The 24485-nt window shown below is 38.0% G+C and overlaps 1 protein-coding gene across 2 annotated transcripts in view; it reads left to right on the top strand.

Moving 5' to 3' along the window:
- TDRD5 (tudor domain containing 5) overlaps positions 1-24485 on the top strand; it is a 91587-nt gene that overhangs the window by 65914 nt on the left and 1188 nt on the right. For both annotated transcript variants that reach the window (XM_047705598.1, XM_047705597.1), the window contains 6 exons: positions 969-1169; positions 1636-1794; positions 4189-4350; positions 11488-11670; positions 12408-12551; positions 19698-19908. In XM_047705598.1, the coding sequence (XP_047561554.1) occupies positions 969-1169; positions 1636-1794; positions 4189-4350; positions 11488-11670; positions 12408-12551; positions 19698-19908 (1060 nt within the window). The remainder of the gene's footprint in view (positions 1-968; positions 1170-1635; positions 1795-4188; positions 4351-11487; positions 11671-12407; positions 12552-19697; positions 19909-24485) is intronic.

Raw genomic sequence — 24485 nt, 5'->3', positions numbered from 1 at the left:
GCAGGGAGAGGGAGAAGCAGGCTTCCCACCGAGCATGGAGCCCTACTCAGGGCTCGATCCCAGGACTCGAGGATCATGACCTGAGCCGAAGGCAGTCACTTAACCAACTGAGCCACCCTGGTGCCCCTCTTGTCCTTTTTAAGGCAAAATAGTTCCCACTTTTCCTTTAATTCTCTCCTGAATCTTTTTTTTTTTTAATTTTTATTTTTAATTTTTTGAAATAAACGTGTTTTTATCCCCAGGGGTACAGGTCTGTGACTCGCCAGGTTTACACATTTCACAGTACTCATCATAGCACATAACCCTCCCCAGTGTCCATATCCCCACCACCCTATCCCGTCCCCACTCCCCCCAGCAACCCTCACTCCTGAGAATCTTTTAGTCTCTTGACAGCTCTTTGATGCTTTTGGACATATTTAGAAAATATTTTATCTAGAATTTTAGTGGTTTCTGTGGAAGGATTAGTCCAGTAATTTAACTTAATCATTTCTGAAAATGAAAGTGTTTCACCACATAAATAATAAAGGTTTTGGGTGCCTGGGTGTCTCAGTGGGTTAAGGCCTCTGCCTTCGGCTCAGGTCGTGATCCCAGGGTCCTGGGGTCAAGCCCCACATCGGGCTCTCTGCTTGGCGGGGAGTCTGCTTCTCCCTCTCTCTTTCTGCCTGCCTCTCTGCCTACTTGTGATCTCTGTCTATCAAATAAATAAATAAAATCTTTAACCCACTGAGCCACCCAGGCGCCAATAAATAAAATCTTTAAAAAAAAAAATAAAGTTTTTTTCCATAATCACATTTTAAATAATTTTTCCTTTACTCTGACTTTTATCCTGCAGTGTGTAATTCTAGTACTTTTATGGCTTTATTTTTACATGAAAATCTCTAGTTCATCAGGAATTTATTTTTGTATGTGGTTACTATAATTCATATTTGAATTTGTTGTCTGAATTTCATGTCTTGATTATATTTCAGGAACATTGGACATCCAGAGCTATTTTGCAGTTTCAGAAGTTGTGTGGTTTGAAGCCGTTAGTGGGGGTAGTGGATGAATATGTAGATGGAATCCTTAACATTTTCCTGTGTGATACATCGTCAAATGAAGATATCTATTTCCATCATGTCTTGAGAACGGAGGGCCATGCTATTGTATGCCGAGAAAATGTCCCTTCTAAGGTGGGGCAGTCTGGATGTGTTTTGTAATATATTTTATTTACTCTCAATGCTTGAAGGTGTAAGATAATTTAATAGAGGTTATTTGATGTATTCTTTAATCTTAGAGACATCTCTGAGATGCTTGCCTTCTTAATACAGAGCAGTCTCTTAATTTTCAAATGACCACAAAAACTACCTTTGGCTGATGAAAGTGTAAATACTTTTAAGTAACTGATTTGAGGATTCTATCTTACCTCAAATAATTTCTTTGAGGCCTTCTTAGAGAAGACAACACTCTTGTTTTGCAGATGTTTATGGTGATGTCTGCATCACTGTTAATAATTTTTGTGACTCGGAAAAATTATCAATATGGAAAATTTTTTAACTGTTAAATTTTAGAAGATAACATTTCCACATTTGAAAATTATGAAGTGCTAAATTTTTCACTTTTTCTTTAAGTGATTAAACCCTTTTTTTTAAATCCCAGGGTTTCAGAGAACTCAACCCTTTAGCTTTATATACTAAATCCAGTTCAGGGCCGGAGGATGTGGTTCTGACAGAACTGGGTTATCCTTCCCAGCAGCACTATTTTAATGAAGACCGAGAGATAAGTCCACAATCAAAAGAGAGTGAATTATATACCCTGGTGAGAGGTTTTTGCAAAAATTATTATAATTCTTTCTTCTTATTAACATTTAATGAGTTCTTATATGTCAAACACTATGAAAAATAGCGTGAGCATAATATGTAATTTAATCCTCATAGAATGCCTGTGATATAGTTGCTATAATCATCCTTGCTTTATAGGTGAGGAAACTGAGGCTTTCCAAACCTAGGAAAGTTCAGGAACTTGATGCAATGATCTTAACAGTACCTTGTCTCTCATTATTTGCTGGTTTAAATCTTTGCTACAGTCATGCTTTCTCCTGTATGATTTCTCACATATATTAAATTCCATTACTGCCTTGGTATAGTTGTGACTTCACCTACACTAATCTAATTGCTGTTCTCTCTGCATATCTCAGATTTTTCCAGTGTTCTCATTTCTTATTTTTTCTGTAAGTCTTTAAGTGACTCCCACTCACAGTAATAACATTATTATTATTACCACTATTACTGTTCCATACTATTCCACCCAACAGTAGTAGTAATAAAAATTAAAAAAAAAAAATAACAACAGCAACATTTATTGAACTTGAACTACATGGGAAGGACTGTTCTAAGCACTCTCATGTGCTAATTAATTTTATGATCACTTTACCAGGTTGGTGCTTTCGTATCCCTGTTTTAGATAGAAGTAAAATGAAGTACCAAGTAAAGACTTATTTAAGACTTTTTTTTTTTTTTTAAGATTTTATTTATTTATTTGACAGAGAGAGATCACAAGTAGACAGAGAGGCAGGCAGAGAGAGAGGGAAGCAGGCTCCCTGCTGAGCAGAGAGCCCGATGCGGGACTCGATCCCAGGACCCTGAGATCATGACCTGAGCCGAAGGCAGCGGCTTAACCCACTGAGCCACCCAGGCGCCCTATTTAAGACTTTTGAATAAATAAATGAACATGCCCTCTGAGTCTTACATTCCTCATGACAACAAGTACTGGGCTAAGAATATAGGATGTATTAGATTGAGAGCTAAAGTGGTTTTGGGCCCAGGAAGGCTTTTTATTTTCACTGAATAAAATATTTTGCCCAGGGGCGCCTGGGTGGCTCAGTGGGTTAAGCCACTGCCTTCGGCTCAGGTCATGATCTCAGGGTCCTGGGATCAAGCCCTGCATCGGGCTCTCTGCTCAGCAAGGAGCCTGCTTCCTCCTTTCTCTCTGCCTGCCTCTCTGCCTGCTTGTGATCTCTGTCTGTCAAATAAATAAATAAAATCTTAAAAAAAAATATTTTGCCTAAATATGTTTTATATATCTGACTTGTAAAATAAAATTGTAGAGATAATCTTATGTTTTTAGTAGTTATTTGCTAACTATTAGATAAAAAGGGAAGGCCAGTTTGACCCACTGGGAGATTAGCCTGTTCTGAAAAATAGGTATGAATGTTTAGTGCTGTATGTTTGAAACAGATAAGAATATTAGATTTCTACTTAATGTTAAAATTAATTAGGCTTATTTGGCCCATAACACTTTCTAAAGCCTGAATTTTTCTTAATCATTATAACTTGATTGGAACAATTATGTTTCCTGATTCTTAAATAGTGATTTGAATACAACCTTTATCATCACTGTGTTATATGTTCCAATAATCATATTTCAGTCTTGAAAATGAAATAAGGCCATCTTTTGTGCTAAAGAGATAAGAATTAAAATTCTTGTATCCCACCCCAGCCTGTATCCCATGGACTTCATACACATACACACATACACACTTACCCACCGACTCCCTACCTGTGTATACCCCGTTCCCTATAATTGCTACTCTCTTTAAATCCTGTTTGTGTTACCTCCTTCATTGCATCTTTTTAAGACATCTTCCTCCCCAACAATATTTTGGTCATATCTCTGCAATGGCTCTACACTGAAGGAGAGTGATTATCTGATTTTGTGTCTTTCTGCTATATTTGGAGTTCCTTTATTTTTTAAAAAAGATTTTATTTATTTATTTGACAGACAGAGATTACAAGTAGGCAGAGAGGCAGGCAGAGAGAGAGGAGGAAGCAGGCTCCCTGCCGAGCAGAGAGAGCCCAATGCGGGGCTTGATCCCAGGACCCTGGGATCATGACCTGAGCCAAAGGCAGAGGCTTTAACCCACTGAGCCACCCGGGTGCCCCTGGAGTTCCTTTAGAGCTGCAATCCGCAGTATTCATCTTTACATCCACAGAGCTACCCTGCACACATTTCATAATGTGTGCTCCGTAAGTGTTTGTTGGCTTGAACTAGTTTAGCAGGATAGGAAGGTGTACAGTCATGGATAAAGTTAGAAAATAATGTAGCATCCATATGAGCCATAGTGAAAAATTCCTCCCAGAATGTATAGGCATGCAGATTTTAGAAACAGCATTAGTATGGAAAATAAAATAATGTCTCTTTCATATCTACTAGCAAGATATTAATGATGAAAAGGCTTTCAGTCACCTTAAATCTGAATTAAACGAGCCATTAAAGGATTCTGAATTCAGTTCTTTGGAAAACCAAGATAAGTGCTGTGAAGAAGACCCAACGTGGTCCATCCCAGAGCTAAAGGATCTGAAGGAAGAAAATGAGGTAGGAGAAGGAAGGAGTTTTTTGAAAATGTAATTCATATACTGAACTCATAAGTGAAGGGGACAGGAATGATATCGCTCTTAAAATTCTGCTTTCGGTGTCATCAGAGCATCTTGCACAGATGAATTACATTTTTTCTTCAGCAGTCACCAATATGAAAGTTGAAACAACAGAGCCTTGATCACAAAAAAGGAAAGGCATTATCTGGCTTTGAGGTGTTAGTTTCTATCTTGTTGCTTTGGGCAGTCTTCAAGAATTTTGTGGTGATTAGAAATGAGTACTGAGCTACAGTATCAGGAGAACACAACAGGAAAAACCTCGACAGCTTTCGAGGATGTATTTTATTTTTATTTTAACCTAATGTTTACATACACATAGCTCGGAGGGCCCCATAACCCCTTCCTCTACATTTTGTATTTCACAGAGCAACCATTTTCATCTCTTCCAGATGCTGCTTTTGGAAGAGCATTAAATAACATGCTTACATTGTTATTTCCTGAGCTTTCAGTTCTACACCCTTCTGGAAAAGAGGAAGGTTTCCTTCTCTTTCATCCTTTTGCCCCACCACACACAAATGTATCCTTTCTGTCCCCGGTTCCCCATCTTACTAATGTCGCACCACCCTTTCCATTAGATCACTGTTCAGGGTTTACATTATTACTGTAAATGCTATTGACAGTCAAGTAGTATGCTGTGGCAACATCACAGATTTTTGTGTAAAGGTAATGAGGAGTGATGTGGTAAGTGTAGGCCAAACTGTTCTCGTTGTTTGTTATCTTGCCAGCACTAGGTCTTATCAATAATTTCCATTTTTAGCCATTCAAATAGATATGTAGTAGTGTCACAGGGTGATTTTAGCTTGCATTTCCCTAATGAGTGTTGTTGAACATCTTTGTGTGTGCTTACTTGCCATCCATATACATACTTCTTGGGGAAATGTCCAAGCCTTCTGCCCATGTGTTGGTTGGGTTGTTTGTTTTCTTGCTAGTAGATTTCGAGAGTGCTTTAAACCTTCTGAATCCTAGTGCTTTGTCAGATGTGTGGTTTTCAAACGTATTCTCCTGGTTGTAGCATGTCTATATTCTCTTTATAGTGGTTTTCATGCCACAGAATTTTAGTTTTAAGAAATTCCAGCTTATCAGGGTTTTTACGCTAGGATTTTGATGGATTCCTGTCTCACATTTAAGTCTTTGATCCATTTTGAATTTAATTTTGTGTGTGGTGTAAGAGAGTGGTCCAGTTTGATTCTTTTGTGTATTGTCCAGTTTTCCCAGCACCATTTGTTGAAGAGAGACTTTTTTCCACTGGCTCTTCTTTCCTGCTTTGTCAAAGATGAGTTGACCATACATTTGTGGGTCCGTTTCTGGGTTCTCTATTCTGTTCCATTGATCTGTGTGTCTGTTTTTGTGCCAGTACCATGCTATCTTGTTGATTACAGCTTTATAATACAGCTTGAAGTCTGGAATTGTGATGCCTCCAGCTTTGTTTTTCTTTTTCAACATTACTTTGGCTATTTGAGGTCTTTTCTGGTTCCACACAAATTTTAGAATTCTTTGTTATAGCTCTGTGAAAAAATGCTTGTGTTACTTTGATAGGGATTGCATTAAATTTGTAGATTGTTTTGGGTGGCGTAGACATTTTAACAGTATTTCTTCTTCCAATTCGTGAGCATGGAATGTTTCTCCATCTGTGTGTGTGGGGGGGAGAGGGGGTCTTCAGTTTCTTTCCTAAGTGTTCTGTAGTTTTCAGAGCACAGATCTTTTACCTCTTTGTTTAGTTTAATTGCAAGATATCTTTTAGTTTTTGGTGCAGTTGTAAATAGGATCAGTTCCTTGATTTATCTTTCTACTGCTTCATTATTGGTGTGTAGAAATGCAACAGATTTCTGTACGTTGATTTTCTATCCTGCGAATTTGCTGAATTCTTGTATCAGTTCTGGTAAATTTTTTTGTGGAGTCTTTCAGTTTTTCTAAATAGAGTTATCATGTCATCTGTCAAGAGTGAAAGTTTGACTTCTTCTTTGCCAGTTTGGATGCTTTTTATTTCTTTTTCTTTCTTTTCTTTTTTTTTTTAAAGATTATTTATTTATTTATTTATTTGACAGAGAGAGAGAGAGAGAGAGGGAGAGATCACAAGTAGGCAGAGAGGCAGGCAGAGAGGAGGAAGCAGGCTCCCTGCTGAGCAGAGAGCCCGATGCGGGGCTCAATCCCAGGACCCCGAGATCATGACCTGAGCCGAAGGCAGAGGCTTAACCCACTGAGCCACCCAGGCGCCCCATGGATGCTTTTTATTTCTTTTCGTTGTCTGATTGCTAAAGCTAGGACTTCTAGTACTATGTTGAACAACAGTGGTGAGAGTGATATCCCGGTCATGTTTCTGACCTTGAAGAGGATATTAGCTGTGGGTGTTTTATGTATGACCTTTATGATATTGAGATATGTTCTTTCTAACCCTACTTTCTGGAGGTTTTTTTTTGTTTTGTTTTGTTTTGTTTTAAATCAGGAAAGGATGCTGTATTTTGTCAAGTTCTTTTGCTGCATCTATTGACAGGATGATATGATTCTTATCCTTTCTTTTATTAATGTGCTGTATCACATTGATTGATTTGTGGATTTTGAACCACCCTTGTAGCCCAGGAATAAATCCCACTTGGTCATGGTGAATAATCCTTTTGATGTACTGTTGGATTCGATTAGCTAGTATCTTGTTGACAATTTTTGCATCTGTTTATCAGGGATAGTGATCTGTAATTTTCTTTTTTAATGGGGTCTTTGTCTAGTTGTGGAATCAAGGTAATGCTGGCCTTGTAGAATGAGTTTGGAAGTTTTCCTTCCATTTCTAGTTTTGGAACAGTATCAGAAGAATAGGTATTAACTCATCTTTAAATGTTTGGTAGAAATGCCCTGGGAAGCCATCTGGCCTGGGACTCTTATTCATTGGAAGATTTTTGGTTACTGCTTCAATTTCCTTGCAGTTATGGGTCTGTACAGGTTTTCTGTTTCTTCCTGGCTCAGTTTTGTTAGTTGTATGTTTCTAGGAATTAATCCATTCTGTTTCATTGATTTCTGCTCTAATCTTTATTAATTCTCTTCTCCTGCTGGGTTTAGGCTTTATTAGCTCCTCTTTCTCCATCTCTAGGTGTAAAGTTAGATTGTGTGTTTCAGACTTTTCTTGTTCCTTGAGAAAGGCTGAATTGCTTGCTGTGTACAATAGGACTGCCTTTTGCTGCATCCCAAAGGTTTTGAACAGTTGTTTTCATTTTCATTTTTTTCTGTGAATTTTTAAATTCTTCTTTAATTTCTTGGTTGACCCATTCATTTATTAGTAGGATGCTCTTTAACTTCCATGGATTTGAGTTCTTTTCAACTTTCCTCTTGTGCTTGAGTTCAAATTTCAAAGCATTGTTGTCTGAAATTATGCAGGGAATGATCCCAATCTTTTGGTACCACTTGAGGCCCTCTGTGTTTTCCATTCTGGAGAATGTTCCATGTGCACTCGTGAAGAATGTGTATTCTCTTGCTTCAGGATGGAATGCGCCGAATATACCTGTTAAGTCCATCTGGTCCAGTGTGTCATTCAAAGCCATTGTTTCCTTGTTGATCTTATGTTTAGATGATTTGTCCATTTCAGTGACAGAGGTGTTAAAGTCCCCTACCGTTATTGTATTATTATCGATGTGTTTCTTTAATTTTGTTATTAATTGGAATATATAATTGGCTGCTCCCACGTTGGGGGCATAAATATTTACAGTTGTTAGATCTTCTTGTTGGATAAACCCTTTGATTATGATATAGTGTACTTCCTCATCTCTTATTACAGTCTTCGGTTTTAAATCTAATTTATCTGATATATGGGTTGCCACCCTAGCTTTTTTTTTTTTTTTTTGATAACCATTAGCATGATAAATTGTTCTCCACCTCTTCAATTTCGATCTTTGGATCTACAATGAATTTCTTGCAGATAGCATATGAATGGGCCTTACTTTTTTATCCAATCTGATACCCTGTGTCTTTTTTTTTTTTTTTTTTTTAAGATTTTATTCCTTTATTTCAGAGAGAGAGAGAGAGAGTGAGAGAGCATGAGAGGGTTCATCAGAGGGAGAAGCAGACTTCCCAGGACTTGGTGATCATGACCTGAGCCGAAGGCAGTCGCCCAACCAACCGAGCCACTTAGGCACCCTACTCTGTGTCTTTTGATTGGGACATTTAACCCATTTACATTCTGAGTAATTATTGGAAGATAGGAGTTTAGTGCTATTGTATCACCTGTTAAGTCACTTTTTTTGTATGTTGTCTCTGTTACTTTATGGTCTGTATTACTTTTGGGCCCTCTCTTCACTTAAAGTATCCCCTTTACTATTTCTTGTAGGGCTGATTTAGTGATCACAAATTCTTTTAATTTCTCTTTGTCCTGAAAGGTTTTTAATCTCTCCTATTCAGAATGACAGCCTTGCTGGATAAAGTATTCTTGGCTGCATGTTTTTCTCATTTAGCACCTGAATGTATTGTGCCAGGGCTTTCTGGCCTGCCAAGTCTTTGTGGATAGGTCTGTTGCCAGTCTTATTATTTCTACCTTCGTTGGTAATGGAATGCTTGTCCTGAGCTGCTTTCAGGTTTTTCTCTTTGTGTCTGAGATTTGCAAGTTTCACTATTATATGTTGGGGTGTTAACCTATTTTTATTGATTTTGAGGGGGTTTCTCTGTGCCTCCTGGACCCGAATGCTTGTTTTCTTTCCCATGTTGGGGAAGTTCTCTGCTATAATTTGCTCCAGTATACCTTCTGTCCCCTCTCTTTCTTTCCTTGTCAGTTTTTTTCCTTATATATTTTGGGGTTTTATTGTCAGGTGACATGTATTTAGGATTGGTATGTTTTCTTGATGAACTGACCCTTTCATCATTATGAAATGTCTTTATCCATAGTTACTTTCTTTGCACTGATGCCTACATCAGTAGTGATGCCTACATCGGTATACTGTCTGATAACAGTATAGCCACTCCAGCTTTATTTTTTTAACTGTGACATAATACATCCTTTTCCATCTTTTTACTTCTAACCTAACTATGTCATTATATTTGAGATAAATTTCTTGAGACAGCATATAGTTTAGTCATTTCTTAAATCCATTCTGATGATCTGAATTTTAGTTAGTATGTTTATACATTTTACATTTAATATCATTATTGATATATTTTGATTATAGGTCTGCCATTTTAATGTTTTTTTTTTTACCTCGGCTTTACATTCCTTTGCTTTTCCTTCCTCCTTTTAGTGTTATTCTTCTTCTTTTTTTTTTTTTTTTTGTATTTTTCTTACTTAGTATTCTTTCTTAATAGTTTGTTTTAGTTTACTTATTATATTTTTATTATGTCTGCCTGTTTTATTATATCTGCCTGCCATTTTGACTGGTTATTCTAGGAATTACAATATACATCTTGGCTTTCCACGGTTGATGTAATCTGTATGTACTAATTCAAGTGGTATGTAGATATCCTACCACCATTTAGGTATTTTACCCCTTCCTACCTCCTTTATGCTATGTTTATATATAACAAGTATATAGGTTGAGAGTTTATAATGTTAGTTTTTGCTTTCTACCTTTAAATATGTTATAAACAATTCAGTAGAAGAATATTCCCATCACACTTCCCCAGATACTGATCGTTTCTGTTACTCTTTATTTCTGATATACCAACTTTCCTTCTGGTATCCTCTCCTTTCTATCCAAAGAACTTCCTTTAGCAATTCTTTTAGAATATACCTGTTGACAATAATTTTTTTTAGTTTTTTTCATTGGGAGTGTATTTATTTTATCTTCATTCTTGAAAGATATTTTTGCTGGATGTAGAATTCTGGGTTACTGGTTTTTTTCTTTCAGGCCTTTAAAAATTTCTTTCCACTTCCTTCTGGCTTTCATAATTTCTGGTGAAAAATCTGCAGGGGCGCCTGGGTGGCTCAGTGGGTTAAAGCCTCTGCCTTCGGCTCGGGTCGTGATCCCAGGGTCCTGGGATCGAGCCCCGCATCGGGCTCTCTCCTCAGCGGGAAGCCTGCTTCTCCCTCTCTCTCTCTGCCTGCCTCTCTGCCTACTTGTGATTTCTGTCTGTCAAATAAATAAATAAAATCTTTAAAAAAAAAAATCTGCAGTACTGGAATTGTTGTTCCTTTATAATAACATGTCATTTTTCTTTGTCTACATTTAGGATTGTTTGTCTTTAGTTTTCAAGAGGTATTTTATAATCTGTTTAGACATGAATTTCTCTTTGAGGTTTGCTAAACTTTTTGTATCTGTAGGTTTATGTCTTTCATCAAATTTGTGCCATTTCCAGACACTGCTTCAAATACTTTTTCTGTACTGTACTCTTTCTTTTCTCCTTCTGGTACTCCCATGAAGCAAATGTTAAACCTTTTGGTATTGTCCTATATGTCCCCAAGGCTCTGTTTTTGCTTTTGTATTCCTAGATTTTTTTCTCTCTGTTGTTCAGATTGGATCATTCCTATGGATCTCTCTTCAGGTTCATGCATTCTTTACTTTTATTTCTGTCCTGCTATTGAAAACAGACCTAGGGGTCTTGATATTTGGTATAAAAACCTTTGCTGAATTCCCCTGTGTTTATGCTTGCCCCACCCTCCCTTTTACCCCCCAGAAGACCCTCTGGCTTTCCAGCAGGAAAAAGAGGTGTGGCTTCCTTTGTATATGGAATAGGGAGGGGTATCTGGAGATTTTAATTGCTTCTTACACAGACATTTTACCAGTGCTTTTCTTTTTGTTCCCACTTCACATTCTCATTTCCAAAAACCTTGTAGTAGCAATTTCTGAGCATTTGCCATATCTGGTATAAATTCAGGTTGCTTCTCAGTTTTTCCTGCTATAAGCTCAGGATTCTACTTTCTCAGGACTGCTTAGGTTATCACTTAACCTTCTTTTCTATATCCAGAATGTAGGTTGTGTTTTCTTCTGTTCTAATAATGAGTTTGTATCTAAAATCTGAATATTTTGGTGATGTTTCAGGAGAGAGAGGGTAATCAGTTATGTATTCAAACTGCCATCTTTACCTAGAATCCAGAAAAAAAATTGTAAACCTAAATTTTAAAATATATAGCAACTGTAAGTTAAAGGTTTTGTCTTCTGATACATTCTAGGATGAGATCCCCACTGGAATGCCATGCCTGGAATCAGTGACTATCGGTGATGATGTTTGGGATGAAAATTGGTTACCTTTGCAGGCTAAAATGGATAAAGGGGACGATGCTGCGTCCCACTTATTTACCTCAAGCCTTGGTGGAAAGAAACCTTACCCATCATGTAAAGAAATGCCACAAAAGGTTAGATCCCTGGGAAACAACAGATCATTACTTAAAAATGGAAATGTAAATTTCTTCAATAAATCTATACACTCTGGAATTCAAAAGGATTTATCACATGATAATTCAGAAGTATTCATTTTTTTCCCCAAAGATGGTAGTGATAGGAGGACAAGTTGAAACAGGGTAGAATAAATCATGGACTTATTATCCCATCTAACCTTTTAACCATTATAACTTTTGTTTTATCATTGGACTCTTAGGCCTTGGGATCTATAAAAATGCTGTTTTCACTAATTTTATTTTTATTGCATTAGCATTGTAATATAATCTCTGGATCTCTGCATTGAGAATAGTAGCTAATATTGGGCCTAAAATATATTTAAAATATAACTTATTTCCCACTGTTTCTTAGCAGAAGTAGCTACACTTAAATTGCTCCTTATTATTTATGCCATTTAAATACTAGATGATCATGAAAAGTCATCTGGCCATGAAAATAGTATTGAAGAAAATACTACAAACCAGAGTTGTATTTATTTTTATGACATCTGTGTGTTCCAAGGAATTCAAGATATCAGATATGGACCAATAAAACAAGGGAGGGTGGGGAAGTCACACTGATACAGAAACTTATAATAAACACATTTTCTTGTTTAATCAACTTTGCCTCCTTGCCTTTACCTTGCCCATGTTATTCTCTGTCTGGATCACGTGGCACTATGCCTTGGTTTGTGTTTGCAATTTTTTCTCTGTAGGATTGGTGCTTTTCTGGACCCAAAGATAAATGGGATGATTCATGGCAGCCTTCAGGCCTTGTGAATGGAATGAAAGGAGAAGTTCAAAAACAAGAGGCATTAGATGCTCAGGAAAAAAATACTGGCACAACCAGGATTCAAAAGGTAAATGTCTAATGAATGTTACTGACAGATTCTCATGAGGAAGTGCTTTCATTTTTAGAAAGTAAAAGTAAAATTCTGGTTAATGATCCCACTCTAGCAATTGGTGGAATACACATACACAACATGTAGGTTGATTTTTAAAATTAATTTCAGTCAACTTAATTTGTTTATCTCTTCAGAAGAAAATCCCAAGCTTAGAATTGAAAGATTGATAAAATCTCTATGTAAGAGATGTAGAAAACAGTTATTTTTATATAATTTAGCCAAAAATAAAAATATTTATTTTTTTCTTTTATGTTGCTGTAGCAGAAAGCACTAATCCTCGAACAAAATATATTTGTTTTCTGTTTTTTCAAATATATTATGAGCATCATGAAACAGCAGGACAATTTGTTTGAATCATGAAATCCGGCCACCAGTCCTCTGCACTTTTATTTTCATGTGTCACATTGAAAATAAAGGGCTCAAGACTGGGAGACTTGTTGAAAAGCAGATTTGTGGAAGAGGAGTTTTCTGAATGATATATTTCCTTCAAAATGTGATTATTTTGTATGAGAGCCTTGATAAAGTATTCTATATTATATAGAATACTCTGTTCCAGAAACAGAGTGCTTAACAGCACAGATTTAGTTTTAGGGTAACACCTCAACCCATCAAAAAAACCCAGTACCCATTAGCAGTCACACCCCTTTCCCGTCCTCCCACAGCCTGAGGCAGCTACTAGTCTGCTTTCTGTCTCTATAGATTTGCCTCTTTGGGGCATTTCATATAAATGTCGTATAATACGTGGTCATTCGTGATTGTGTTGTTTCTTTTGCCATGCTGAGATTTTTAGTTTCATCTAGTCCCACTTGTTTGTTTTTGTTGCTTATGTTTTTGGTTTCATATCCAATAAATGATTACCAAAACCGGTGTCCTAAAGCATCCGTCCTGTGTTTTCTTCCAGGAGATTTATAGTTTCGGGTCTTATGTTTAAGTCTTTAATCTATTTTGAGTTAGTGTAGTGTAAGATAAAGGTCCAGTTTCATTCATTTGTCTGTGGATATCCAGTTTTCCCAGCAACATGTAGTGAAGACACTGCCCTTTTGAAGAGGAAAATTACCCAGGGCAGGCCCAGGCCAAGCAGCCCCAGAGGATGGAAAGTTACTAACAATAAGCTAGAGATAACCAGAAGCCCTACTGGGAGCAAGAGATAACCAGCCGCTTGGCTTCCAGCCACAGGCTCCCTGCATTACTGCTCCCGCCTGCATTACAGGCTCCCTGCATTACTGCTCCCGCCTAAAGCAGCCCTGTTCCCTTGTTTTAAACCGGCCTACCAGGAGTCAGCATAGCCCTTGGAACCTGACTGCCTGCAGTGCCCTATAAAAGCCCTATAACCCTGTTGACCTTGGCCCAGAACTTGGAGCACGATCTCATCTGGATCCGCTGGCATAAAATAAATACGAGTTCTCCTCATGCTTGGAGTGTCAGTTGGTCTCTCACAGGTCTGATTATTTTTCCACAACACTTTCCCCATTGTGTAGCCTTGGCATCATTACCAAAAATTGGTTAACTGAATATGTGTGTTTTTATTTGGGGGCTCTCAATTTTATTCTTTTGGCCTATGTCTACTTTGTGCTAGTCCCATAATGTTTTTATTACTGGAACTTTGTAGTATATTTTGAAATCAGGAAGGGTGATCCCTCCTTCCCCCAACCCTTAAGACTATTTTGGCTATTTGGGGTCCTTTGTGGTTTCATATGAATGTTAGTATTGTTTTTCTGTTTTTGTAGAAAATGCCGTTGACATTTTGATAGGAATTGCTTTGAACCTGTAGATCACTTTAGGTATTATGGAAATTTTAATAATATTAATTCTTCCAATCTGTGAGTATGGACTATCTTCCCATTTATTTATGGCTTCTTCCATCAGTGTTACATAATTTTCATCTCCTGTTCTTTTTGGTGTTATTGTGAATGTGATTTTTTTCTTAATTTCCTTTCCAAGTAATCTCTACACCCAGTGTGGGGCTTGAACTCACACCCTCTGAGATCTTGAGGCAACATGCTCTGCCACCTGAGCCAGCCAGGCACTCCTTAATTTCCTTTTCAAGTAGTTCATTTAATGAACTAATTTTGTTTGTTGATATATGCGTATTCTCCTAGTCTAGCTAAGGATTTATAAATTTTTTATAGCTTCAAAAAAAAACTAGCTCTTATTTTTAGTGATTTTTTTGTGTGTATTTCACTTATTTTTACTCTTAATTTCTGTTATTTCATGGCTTCTCCTAACTTTAGCCTTAGTTTGTTCTTTTTTTAATTCCTTAAGGTATAAAGTTAAGCTGTTTGTGATTCTTCTTCTTCTTCTTCTTTTTTTAGTGTCAGCATTTACTGCTATAAACATTCCTCTTCATCTACCTTTGGCTCAGGTTGTGATCCTGGGGTCCTGGGATTGGGCCTTGCACTGGGCTTCCCGCTCAGCTCCCTCTGCCCCTCCCCGCTTCATGCTCTCTTTCCCCCCACCCCCAAAAGAAATAAAGTCTTAAAAAAAAATTCCTCTTAGTTCTCATTTTGCTGTATCCCATTGATGAAGTTCTAGAATGTAAGTTCGGTTCGGTGGGGTGAGGTCCAGAGCCGATGACCAAGAAAGAATTCTTGAGACATCTTTGGTGCAAAATGGTGGTTTATTAAAGCACGGGGACAGGACCTGGGGCAGGAAGAGCTGCTGTCCTGGGGTTGTGAGGGGTGGCAGGTTATGTACCATGGGGGTGGGGGAAGTAAGGAAAAGGGAGGCTTCAAAGAACTTTCATATGCTAAAGAGGACCTACAAAATACCAAGAAACCTGATACCAGAGGCCTTGCCATTGCCAAGGTTGTTTTGCCCTCTAGCAAAATATTAACATTAAGATGGGTGGGAGATTCCTAAAGAATGTCATAATATGTCCCACCCAGGAGTGGGGGTGGGGGAAGGTTGTAGGGTGTCACCCTTTTGCTTTGTCCTCAGCCAGCCTTCTGTTTCCTCATCACCATTAATTTTGGTATGCTGTTTTCATTTGTCTCAGGATATTTTCTAGCTTCTCTTTGATTTCTGTTTTGACCCATTGGCTGTTCAGGAATATGTTGTTTAATTTCCCAGGTTTCCAAATTTAATCTTTGTTTTTGATGGATATTTTCCCTGAGTATTGAATTTGCAGGTGTTACTTTTTTTTTCAGCCTTTGAAGATGTCCTACCATTATGTTCTGGCTTCTGTTGAATTGTCAGCTGTCGGGGGGGTATCATTGCTCTGTTGATAGTGATGTCTTTTTTCTCTGGCTTCTTTTAAGATTTTTCTGTCTTTTGCTTTAAGCTCCTTGATAATGATATATCTAGATGTAATTTCCTTTGGGTTTATTCTACTTGTGTTTCACTGAGCTTATTGAATAAGAAGATTGATGCCCTTCATCAGTTTTATAAAATAGTGCTTTTCCCTCATTATCGCCCTCCTGCTGGCTTTCCAGTTATCCATGTGTTAGCACTTTGGCTAAGTCCCACATGCCTATTGGGCTCTTTTCTCGTGTTTACATTCTTTTTTCTTTTCTTCTCTTTTCTTTTTTCTCAGTTTGGAGATTTTTCTATTGATTCTTCTGGAATACTAGTCCTCTCATCTGTGGATCCATTCTGCTGCTAAACCTGCAGATTGAATTCTTATTGCAAACATTTTTCGTTTCAGTTCTAGAATGCCAATTTGATTCTTTTTTTTTTTTTTAAATAAATTTGGATTCTTTGTTTTAATTCTCCATATTTTCATCAATTTTTTAATGTCACTTCCTCTACATTCTTGATCATGCTAATTGTAGGTATTTTAAAGTTTTTTTCCAGATAATGCCAGTATCTGAATCAACTTTGGGCATGTTTTCTCCCCACCCCCCCAATCCTGTTTTTGGCATTGTTGGGGGCAGGGGGTGGAGAAAGTGGGAAGCATTCCTTATGATTTTTAAAAAAATTGAATATTGGACATTATGGATAAAAAATGTTACAGAGCTTCTGGGTGAGTTCTCTTCCTCCAAGGCTGATTGAGATGTCCTGTGGCTGGCAGGTAGCAGCCAGTCACCATAACACACACACTGAGTTTTGGCTTTAGACTTTGTTAGGACTGCTGTATTTCACTTTTGTCCTTACTCCTTAGATGTGGCTGTTACTCCTGACATGGGATCCTTTGGGGATCTCCGCTGAAACCCTTGGTGGGGCTCAGACTCCATCTCCTGACTCCTCAGCTTTATAATGTGTAATTCATATTCCACATAGTTACCCATCTAAAGTGTACAGTTTAATGGCTTTAGTATATTCACTAGTCCATTAGCTTATTGTACATTCATCCCCAAAACAATTGTAGAACATTTTCATTATTCCCCAAAGGAACCCTGCAGCTAACGAGCTGACACCCTACCCTGTGTCTGCCAGATAACCACTCATCTACTATCTCTCTCCATTGATTTACAACATTTCATGTAATTAGGATCAGTACAGTCTGTGACCTTTTGTTTCTGGCTTCCTAACATCATAATCTCAAGGTTGATCATGTATCAGTACTTTATTTCTTTTCATGGCTGAATAATCCATTGTATGGATAGACCACGTTTTGTTTATCCATTCGTCAGCTGATGGACATTTGAGTTGTTTTCAGTTTTTTGCTATTATGAATAATGCTGCTGTGACAGTCATGCACATGTTTTTATGTAGATGTGTTTTAAATTTTACAAGGGTATATACCTAGGAGTAGAATTGCTGGGCCATATGGTAACTCTTTATTTAATGTTTTGAGGAATTGCCAGACTTTCCTAAATAGACATTCCCACCAGCCATATAAGATTGTCCCAATTTGTCCACATCTTTGCCAGTACTTATTATTTTAAATCATAGCCAACCTAGTGGGTGTGAAGTTGTATGTTATTGTGGTTTGAGGCTGTGCTTTTGATTACATATGTTAATCATGTTTCTTGAAAGTTTGTCATTTACCTCTAGTTCCATGAGGTGAATTTTCAGATAACTATGATGGAGGCAGTCATTGATGACTACAGAGAACTAAAGCTGGTAGAACAATGCTTCTCAAAGTACAATGTGCCTACACATCCCCTAAGAATCTTGTGAAGCTGCAGGATCTGACTGAGCAAATTTGAGATGCGGACATAGGTTCTGCATATCTAGCAAGCTCCCAGGTGGTGCTGCTGGTTGGCGAACCCCACTTTGGGCAGCAAGGCTGGAAAACACTCTTCGGAGAAAGAACCTTGATTGTCAAATAAATGCTCAAGTTGACTGCAGGCATCTGCTTTCAGAGTGTCGTACAAATTTAGACAAGTTTATTTTCAGAATAAGCTATCAGAATGCATCTTAAATATGTTTTTTAACAATGCATCTTTCTTCAAAATCATACTTATAAGGAAAGAAAAAGGATATAGCCTTAAAAATGTGTTTCTGATTTAAATTTTTGTTAAACTACTGATGTGTAAAAAACACTTGGTCTGGCTGGTCTGCAGTCTATGGCTTAGCCTCACCACAGGCTAAAATCTACAGGTGGGCACAGGGTACCTTTTTGGAGCCTGTTCGTCCGTCCGTGAAGACCAACTTAGTGATCTTTCCAGCTCTGAAAGTTTATCGTATTAATATTCATCTACATACCTTTGGAGCTTTATTTAAAGAACTCACTAATGGGTCACCTGGGTGGCTCAGTGGGTTAAGCCTCTGCCTTTGGCTCAGGTCATGATCTCAGGGTCCTGGGATCAAGCCCTGGATCGGGCTCTCTGCTCAGCGGGGAGCCTGCTTTCCCCTCTCTCTGCCGGCCTCTCTGCCTACTTGTGATCTCTCTCTCTGTCAAATAAATAAAATAAAAAAACAAAACAAAACAAAACTCACTAATGCTTAGCCTCATTCTGAGAATAAATTTACGGGGTAACTAAAGCACACATGAATTGTATAAGCCAAGTAACAATTTGAATCTGGACCTTTAATTTCCTGAAGGAGCATATTGTGTGGCCAGTATAGCTATCTGGAATGTGAATTTCACTCTTGCTGTCAAAAAAGGCTACACACATAGCCCTTTATATATTGCATAATTGTATAACCACATTCATGCCAGCCATGTTTGAAAATGAGCAGGGATTTTTGTTGTTGTTGTTGTGGAACAAAAAAATGCCAACTGATACAAAATGTCTACTATATAGGAGCCTGAAGAACAGACCAAGCTACCTTTTCTGTTTGTGTAATTACTGGTTCAGTTCACTCAGGGCAGATCCCAGACTGTCAGCCTTATAGGTGGGGTAGGGCTGGCTTTAGTCATATTAATGCCAGTTACCATCACAGAAGATAGATACTAAGTTACCGTAGATCGTATCTGCTTTAGCAATGACTATATGGTAGGATATCGGATCTCATGGTTAAAATTTGATATTCCATTCAGTTAAGCCCAGTTTCGTCTCCATATGGCATATTCATCTTTTTCTCTAAAACCCTGGTTCTTAATACTCCATTTTGTCTCTTTTAAGGAGCCTTCCTTTAACTACTTTATGTTCTAGTGTGTTCACACTGCGGCATGCGGGAACGCCTCCATTCATGGCTGGCTGCAGGACACACACTGTTTTCCCATCTGAGGGCTGTGAACTTAGGGACCGGGATCCTGTCTTACTAGGAGTTGGTGAGAACATGGACTGGGCTGAGTTACCATCTCTGCTTTGTCACCTGCTGGTCAACACTGGATAACTTCGCCTCTTGTGAAAAGTGTTCTGCTAAGTGAAAGGGCCCCTAGCGAGGATGACAGAATCCTGGAGCTAGAGCGGTCGGTCATCCTGAGGTTGAAATGAGGAAGCACGTGCAGGGAACCCAGCAGTGTGCCGCCTTTGCTCACATTTCCCGCCACCCTGCTGCAGCTCTGTGCGGCAGCTTTCAGCACCGTGTTTGCTCGTAATGTATGTTCAGTAAATGCTTCTTGAATTGAATTGATGGTCACTAAGTTAGAAAAGGACTTTTTTTTTTTTTTTTTTGAGAGGAACTAGGTTCTTGAAAGTGAATAATGGTATTAATTCTATGTGAAAAGTATGTTGTGTCTATACAACTAAGGAACCGAAACAGGGTTAATTCTTCTGTTATACTAACAACTACTTTTCATGCTTTTGCCCAACTTTTCTCATACTGCAGCAGCCAAACGTAGAGAATTCCTCAGATTCTTCCACATTGCCCAAATTGGAGGAGTTCTACATCTCTCTGATCCAGTCGCAGCAGTCAGCAAAAGGGAGCCAGCCCGAGCCCAGCAGCGTTCAGACTCAGGCAACTCCAGTTCAGCTGCCTGCGGCAACCCTCAGTGCAACTCCTATGGCGCTTGATTCTGCAGAAAAACATTCTGCTTCAGGTAGCTTTACACGTAATTGACAAATACAGTGGTGTGTCATCCTGCTGAAAACCTTCATTTATCTTCTTCAGAACATAACTTGAAAAATTGCTGACTTTATAGCATTTGTCTCACGTCCTTACTGGGTTCCGTTGTTCCCTTCTGCTTTGCTGCTACTTCTCTCTCTCTCTTTTTTTTTTTTAAATGCAGTTTGGTTGGGGGGAGTCTGTTTTACAAACAATAGAACTTGCCAGTTTTTAAGTATTCTGTGAGTTTTGATGCTTGTGTACAGTCTTATAACCACCACAGTCGTGACATAGAACAACTCCACCAGTTCTTTGGTCGCTCTGTGGTCATTCTCTTCCCTTGCTTCCTGGTTCCCAGCATGTTCCTTTCTCTTTTCTAGAATTTCATAAGAAGAGAGTCATGCATTACACAGTTTTTAAGTATGACCTTTTTCCCTGAGCATGACGTTTTAGAGATGGATTTATGTTGTTGCCAGTGTCAAAAGTTTGTTCTTATTTTTTGCTAAGTGGTACCCAGTTGTATGGACATCTGTTCATCAGATGAACAGATTTGGGCCATTATGAATAAAACTGCTGTGAACATTCACACACAGCTCTTTGTGTAGACATATTCAGTACATACCAAGGAGTAAAATTGTTGGGTCATGTGATCACCGCATGATTAACTTTTTAAGAACTGCCAAAAAGTTTTCCAAAGTGACTCTTCCATTTTTTATTCACACCAATAATACATGAAATCTGATTGCTCCATCTCCTTTTATTGTCAATGATGCTATCTATCAGTCTTTTAAAATTTTGCTATTCTAGTGTGTGTGTAGTGGTATCTTACTGTGGTTTTAATTTATATTTCCTTGTTTGCCAGTGATGTTGACCATCTTTTTATGTGCTTATATGCAATCTGTAGATCTTCTTTAGTGAATTACATGTTCAAATATTTGCTCATTTTTATTGGATTATAATCTTTTCATTCTTTCTTCTGGACACAAAAGCTTTGTCAGATATATACAGCTATATGTATGTGATATATATATCAAAAATATTCTCAAGCATGTGACTTCCTTAACAGCATATTTGAAAGAGCAAAAGTTGTCATTTTGGTGAAGTCTGATGGATTTTTTTCTTAATATGAAGTTTGTGTTTTTGTGTCCTGTTTAGAAATCTTTCTTAACCCAAGTAACTAATTTGTTCATTTTCTTATGAGAAGTACTGTAGTTTTAGTTCTTAAAATTAGGTCTGTGATCCAATTTGTTGATTTTTGAGTTACGGTTTGCGTTAATATAATGGTGTGATGTAAGGATCAATGTTTATTTTTATTACATTTAATATTCAGTTCTAGCACAATTTGTTGAAAAGATTAACCTTTTTTAAACTGCCTAGATATAAAAATCTTAAAAAAAATAATAAACTGCCTAGATATCTTTGTCAGAAGTCAGTAGGCTGTATATGTGAGGGTCTATTTCTGGACTTCCTGTTATGTTTTACTGGTTTATGGGGCTTTATACCACTGCCTTGATTAGTGGGGATTTATATATCTTGAAATTGTACAATTTTGTTCTTTTTCAAATTGTTTTGGCTATTTTAGGTCATTTTCCATATGAATTGTAGAATCAACATAAATTTACACAAAACCTAAAATGTTTATTGGGATTTTTTTCATACATTGTAATACTAGTTTCAGGTGTACAGTATAGTGGTTCAACAATTCTGTACATCACCCAGTCCTCATCACCATAAGTGCTTCCTTAATCCCCATCCCCTTCAACCCCTCCCCCCACTTTTGGTAACCAGTTCTTTTTTTTTTTTTTTCCAAGTTTTTATTAAATTCCAGTATAGTTAACATACAGTATAATACTAGTTTCAGGTGTACAATTCAGTGATTCAGCACTTCCATACCTCACCCATTGCTCATCACAACAAGTATACTCCTTAATCCCCATCACGTATTTTAACCATCCCCCCACCCATCTCCCCTCTGGTTACCATCAGTTTGTTCTCTATAGTTAAGAGGCTATTTCTTGGTTTGCATCTCTCTTTTCTCTCCCATGCTCATTTGTTTTAATTCTCAAACGTCACATAGAAGTGAAATCGTATGCTGTATGTCTTTCTCCTGCAGACTTATTTTACTTTGCATAATACTCTCAAGCTCCATCCGTGTCATCACAAATGGCAAGCTTTCATTCTTTTTTATGGCTGAGTAATAGTCCATTGTATATATGTTCCACAGCCTCTTTATCTTTTCATCAGTTCATGGACACTTGGGCTGTTTCCATAATTTGGCTATTGTTGATAATGCTGTTATAAACATCAGGGTGCATGTATCCTTTTTAGTTTGTATTTTTGTATTCTTTGGGTAAATACTTAGTACTACAATTGGTGGATCATAGGGTAGTTCTATTTTTAACTTTTGAAGAACTGCCATACAGTTTTCTGCAGTGGCTGCCTCAGTTTGCATTCCCACCAATAGTGCAAGAGGGTTCCCCTTTCTCCACATTCTTAACAACACCTGTTGTTTGTGTATTATTGATTTTAGTCATTTTGACAGGTATGAGATGATATTGCATTGTAATTTTTTTTTAAAGATTTTATTTGTTTATTTGACAGAGATCACAAGTAGAGAGGCAGGCAGAGAAAGGAAGGGAAGCAGGCTCCCCGCGAGCAGGGAGCCCGATACGGGGCTCGATCCCAGGACCCTGGGATCATGACCTGAGCCTAAGGCAGAGGCTTTAATCTGCTGAGCCACCCAGGTGCCCCAGCATTATAGTTTTTTTTTTTTTCTTCTTTTTTATTTGAGAGAGAGAGAGCATGAGAGAGAGCATGAGAGGAGAGAGGTCAGTGGGAGAAGCAGACTCCCTGCTGAGCAGGGAGCCCGATGTGGGACTCGATCCCGGGACTCCAGAATCATGACCTGAGCTGAAGGCAATTGCCTAAACAACTGAGACACCCAGGCGCCCCCAGCCTTATAGTTTTGATTTACATTTCCTTGATGATCAGTGATAATGAGCAATTTTTCATGTGTCATGTGGATGTCTTTTTTGGAAAATGTCTATTCATGTCTTCTGCCCATTTTAAAAAAAGATTTATTTGACAGACAGTGAGAGAGGGAACACAAGCAGGGGGAGTGGGAAAGGGAGAAGCAGGCTTCCTACTAAGCAGGGATCCTGATGTGGGGCTCGATCCCAGGACCTGAGCAGAAGGTAGATGCTTAAAGACTGAGTTCCCCAAACACCCCTGCCCATTTAGATTATCTGTTTTTTGGATGCTGAGTTGTATAAGTTCTTTATATATTTTGGATACTAATCCTTTATCAGAGATGTCACTTGCAGATATCATCTCCCATTCCATAGGTTGCCTTTTAGTTTTGTTGTTTATACCTTTGCTATGCAGGAGCTTTTTATTTTGAAGTCCAATAGTTTGTTTTTGCTTTTGTTTCCCTTGCCTGAGGAGACATATCTAGAAAGAAGTTGCTATGGCTGATCTCAGAGGTTACTACATGTGTTCTTATCTTTCTAGATTTCTAGCTGCCTCTTCTCTGGTACCTTCCTCCCACAAATTCCAAGCACCGTGGCCTTTTTTTTTTTTTTTTTTTAAGATTTTATTTATTCACTTGACAGAGATCACAAGTAGGCAGAGAAAGAGGAAGGGAAGCAGGCTCCCCACTGAGCAGAGAGCCCAAAGCGGGGCTCGATCCCAGGACCCTGAGATCATAACCTGAGCCGAAGGCAGATGCTTTAACCCACTGAGCCACCCAGGCGCCCCCACCTTGGCCTTCTTGAATTCCAAACTCAGTCTTTTCAACCCAGTAAGATCTCCAGGCGCAGTTTTGATTCTCCGTTCTTGTACTGAAGCCTAGAAACTATTTCAGCAGGAGCGAAGGCCCTTGTAGAGCTCACTTTGTTTGTTTCCTTTCTCTTAGGGATCACTAGCTTGCATGCTTATTGTTCAGTATATGAATCTGCTACTGCTTCATACATTTTGTCCAACTTTCCAGTTATTTAAAGCAGGAGAGATTGTTTTTCAATCACCATTGAGTTAACGTCATAACTGGAAGCAGAAGTTTTGCTACTCTTTTAAATTCTTTGATCATGTGTCCCTGCTTTCATATATTTGTACCTTTTTAAACCTGAGCTCACCAAAACTGTGTAAAACCACTTATTTTATTAGAACTCACTAGCTCTTTTTCTCTCTAGTGGGCATTAATTATAACTTTTGATCAGAGTTTTACCTTTTGGAATACCTGTCAAATTCTCCTTGAATATAATTCATCACAAATGCGTAGAACATATATCACCTGCTGCTATGTTAGTTGCTAAAAGTGTAAAGATGAATAATGTACTGGATTATGCTCGTGTTTTCTCTAGATTTTTTGAAATCTATGTTTTTAAGGTCTAGAGCAGTACTTTTCAAAATGTAATCATATTGGTACCAGTCTGTGAAGCCTTTGCTTAGATGGGCAACACATTAGCACATTATTTAGCTCACCTGGGCTTTTTTTTTTTTTTTTTTTTAAACTAAAGCAGAATTTTCTTGAAGAAAGCAGTGTGTTTGCTTAGATGCTTGCAAAAGCTCCTCTCA

Source organism: Lutra lutra, chromosome 15, assembly GCF_902655055.1.
Source record: "Lutra lutra chromosome 15, mLutLut1.2, whole genome shotgun sequence".
NCBI classification, from domain to species: domain Eukaryota; kingdom Metazoa; phylum Chordata; class Mammalia; order Carnivora; family Mustelidae; genus Lutra; species Lutra lutra.
The sequence above is the reverse complement of the archived record's forward strand: the minus strand, read 5'-3'. Positions and strand labels throughout refer to the sequence as shown.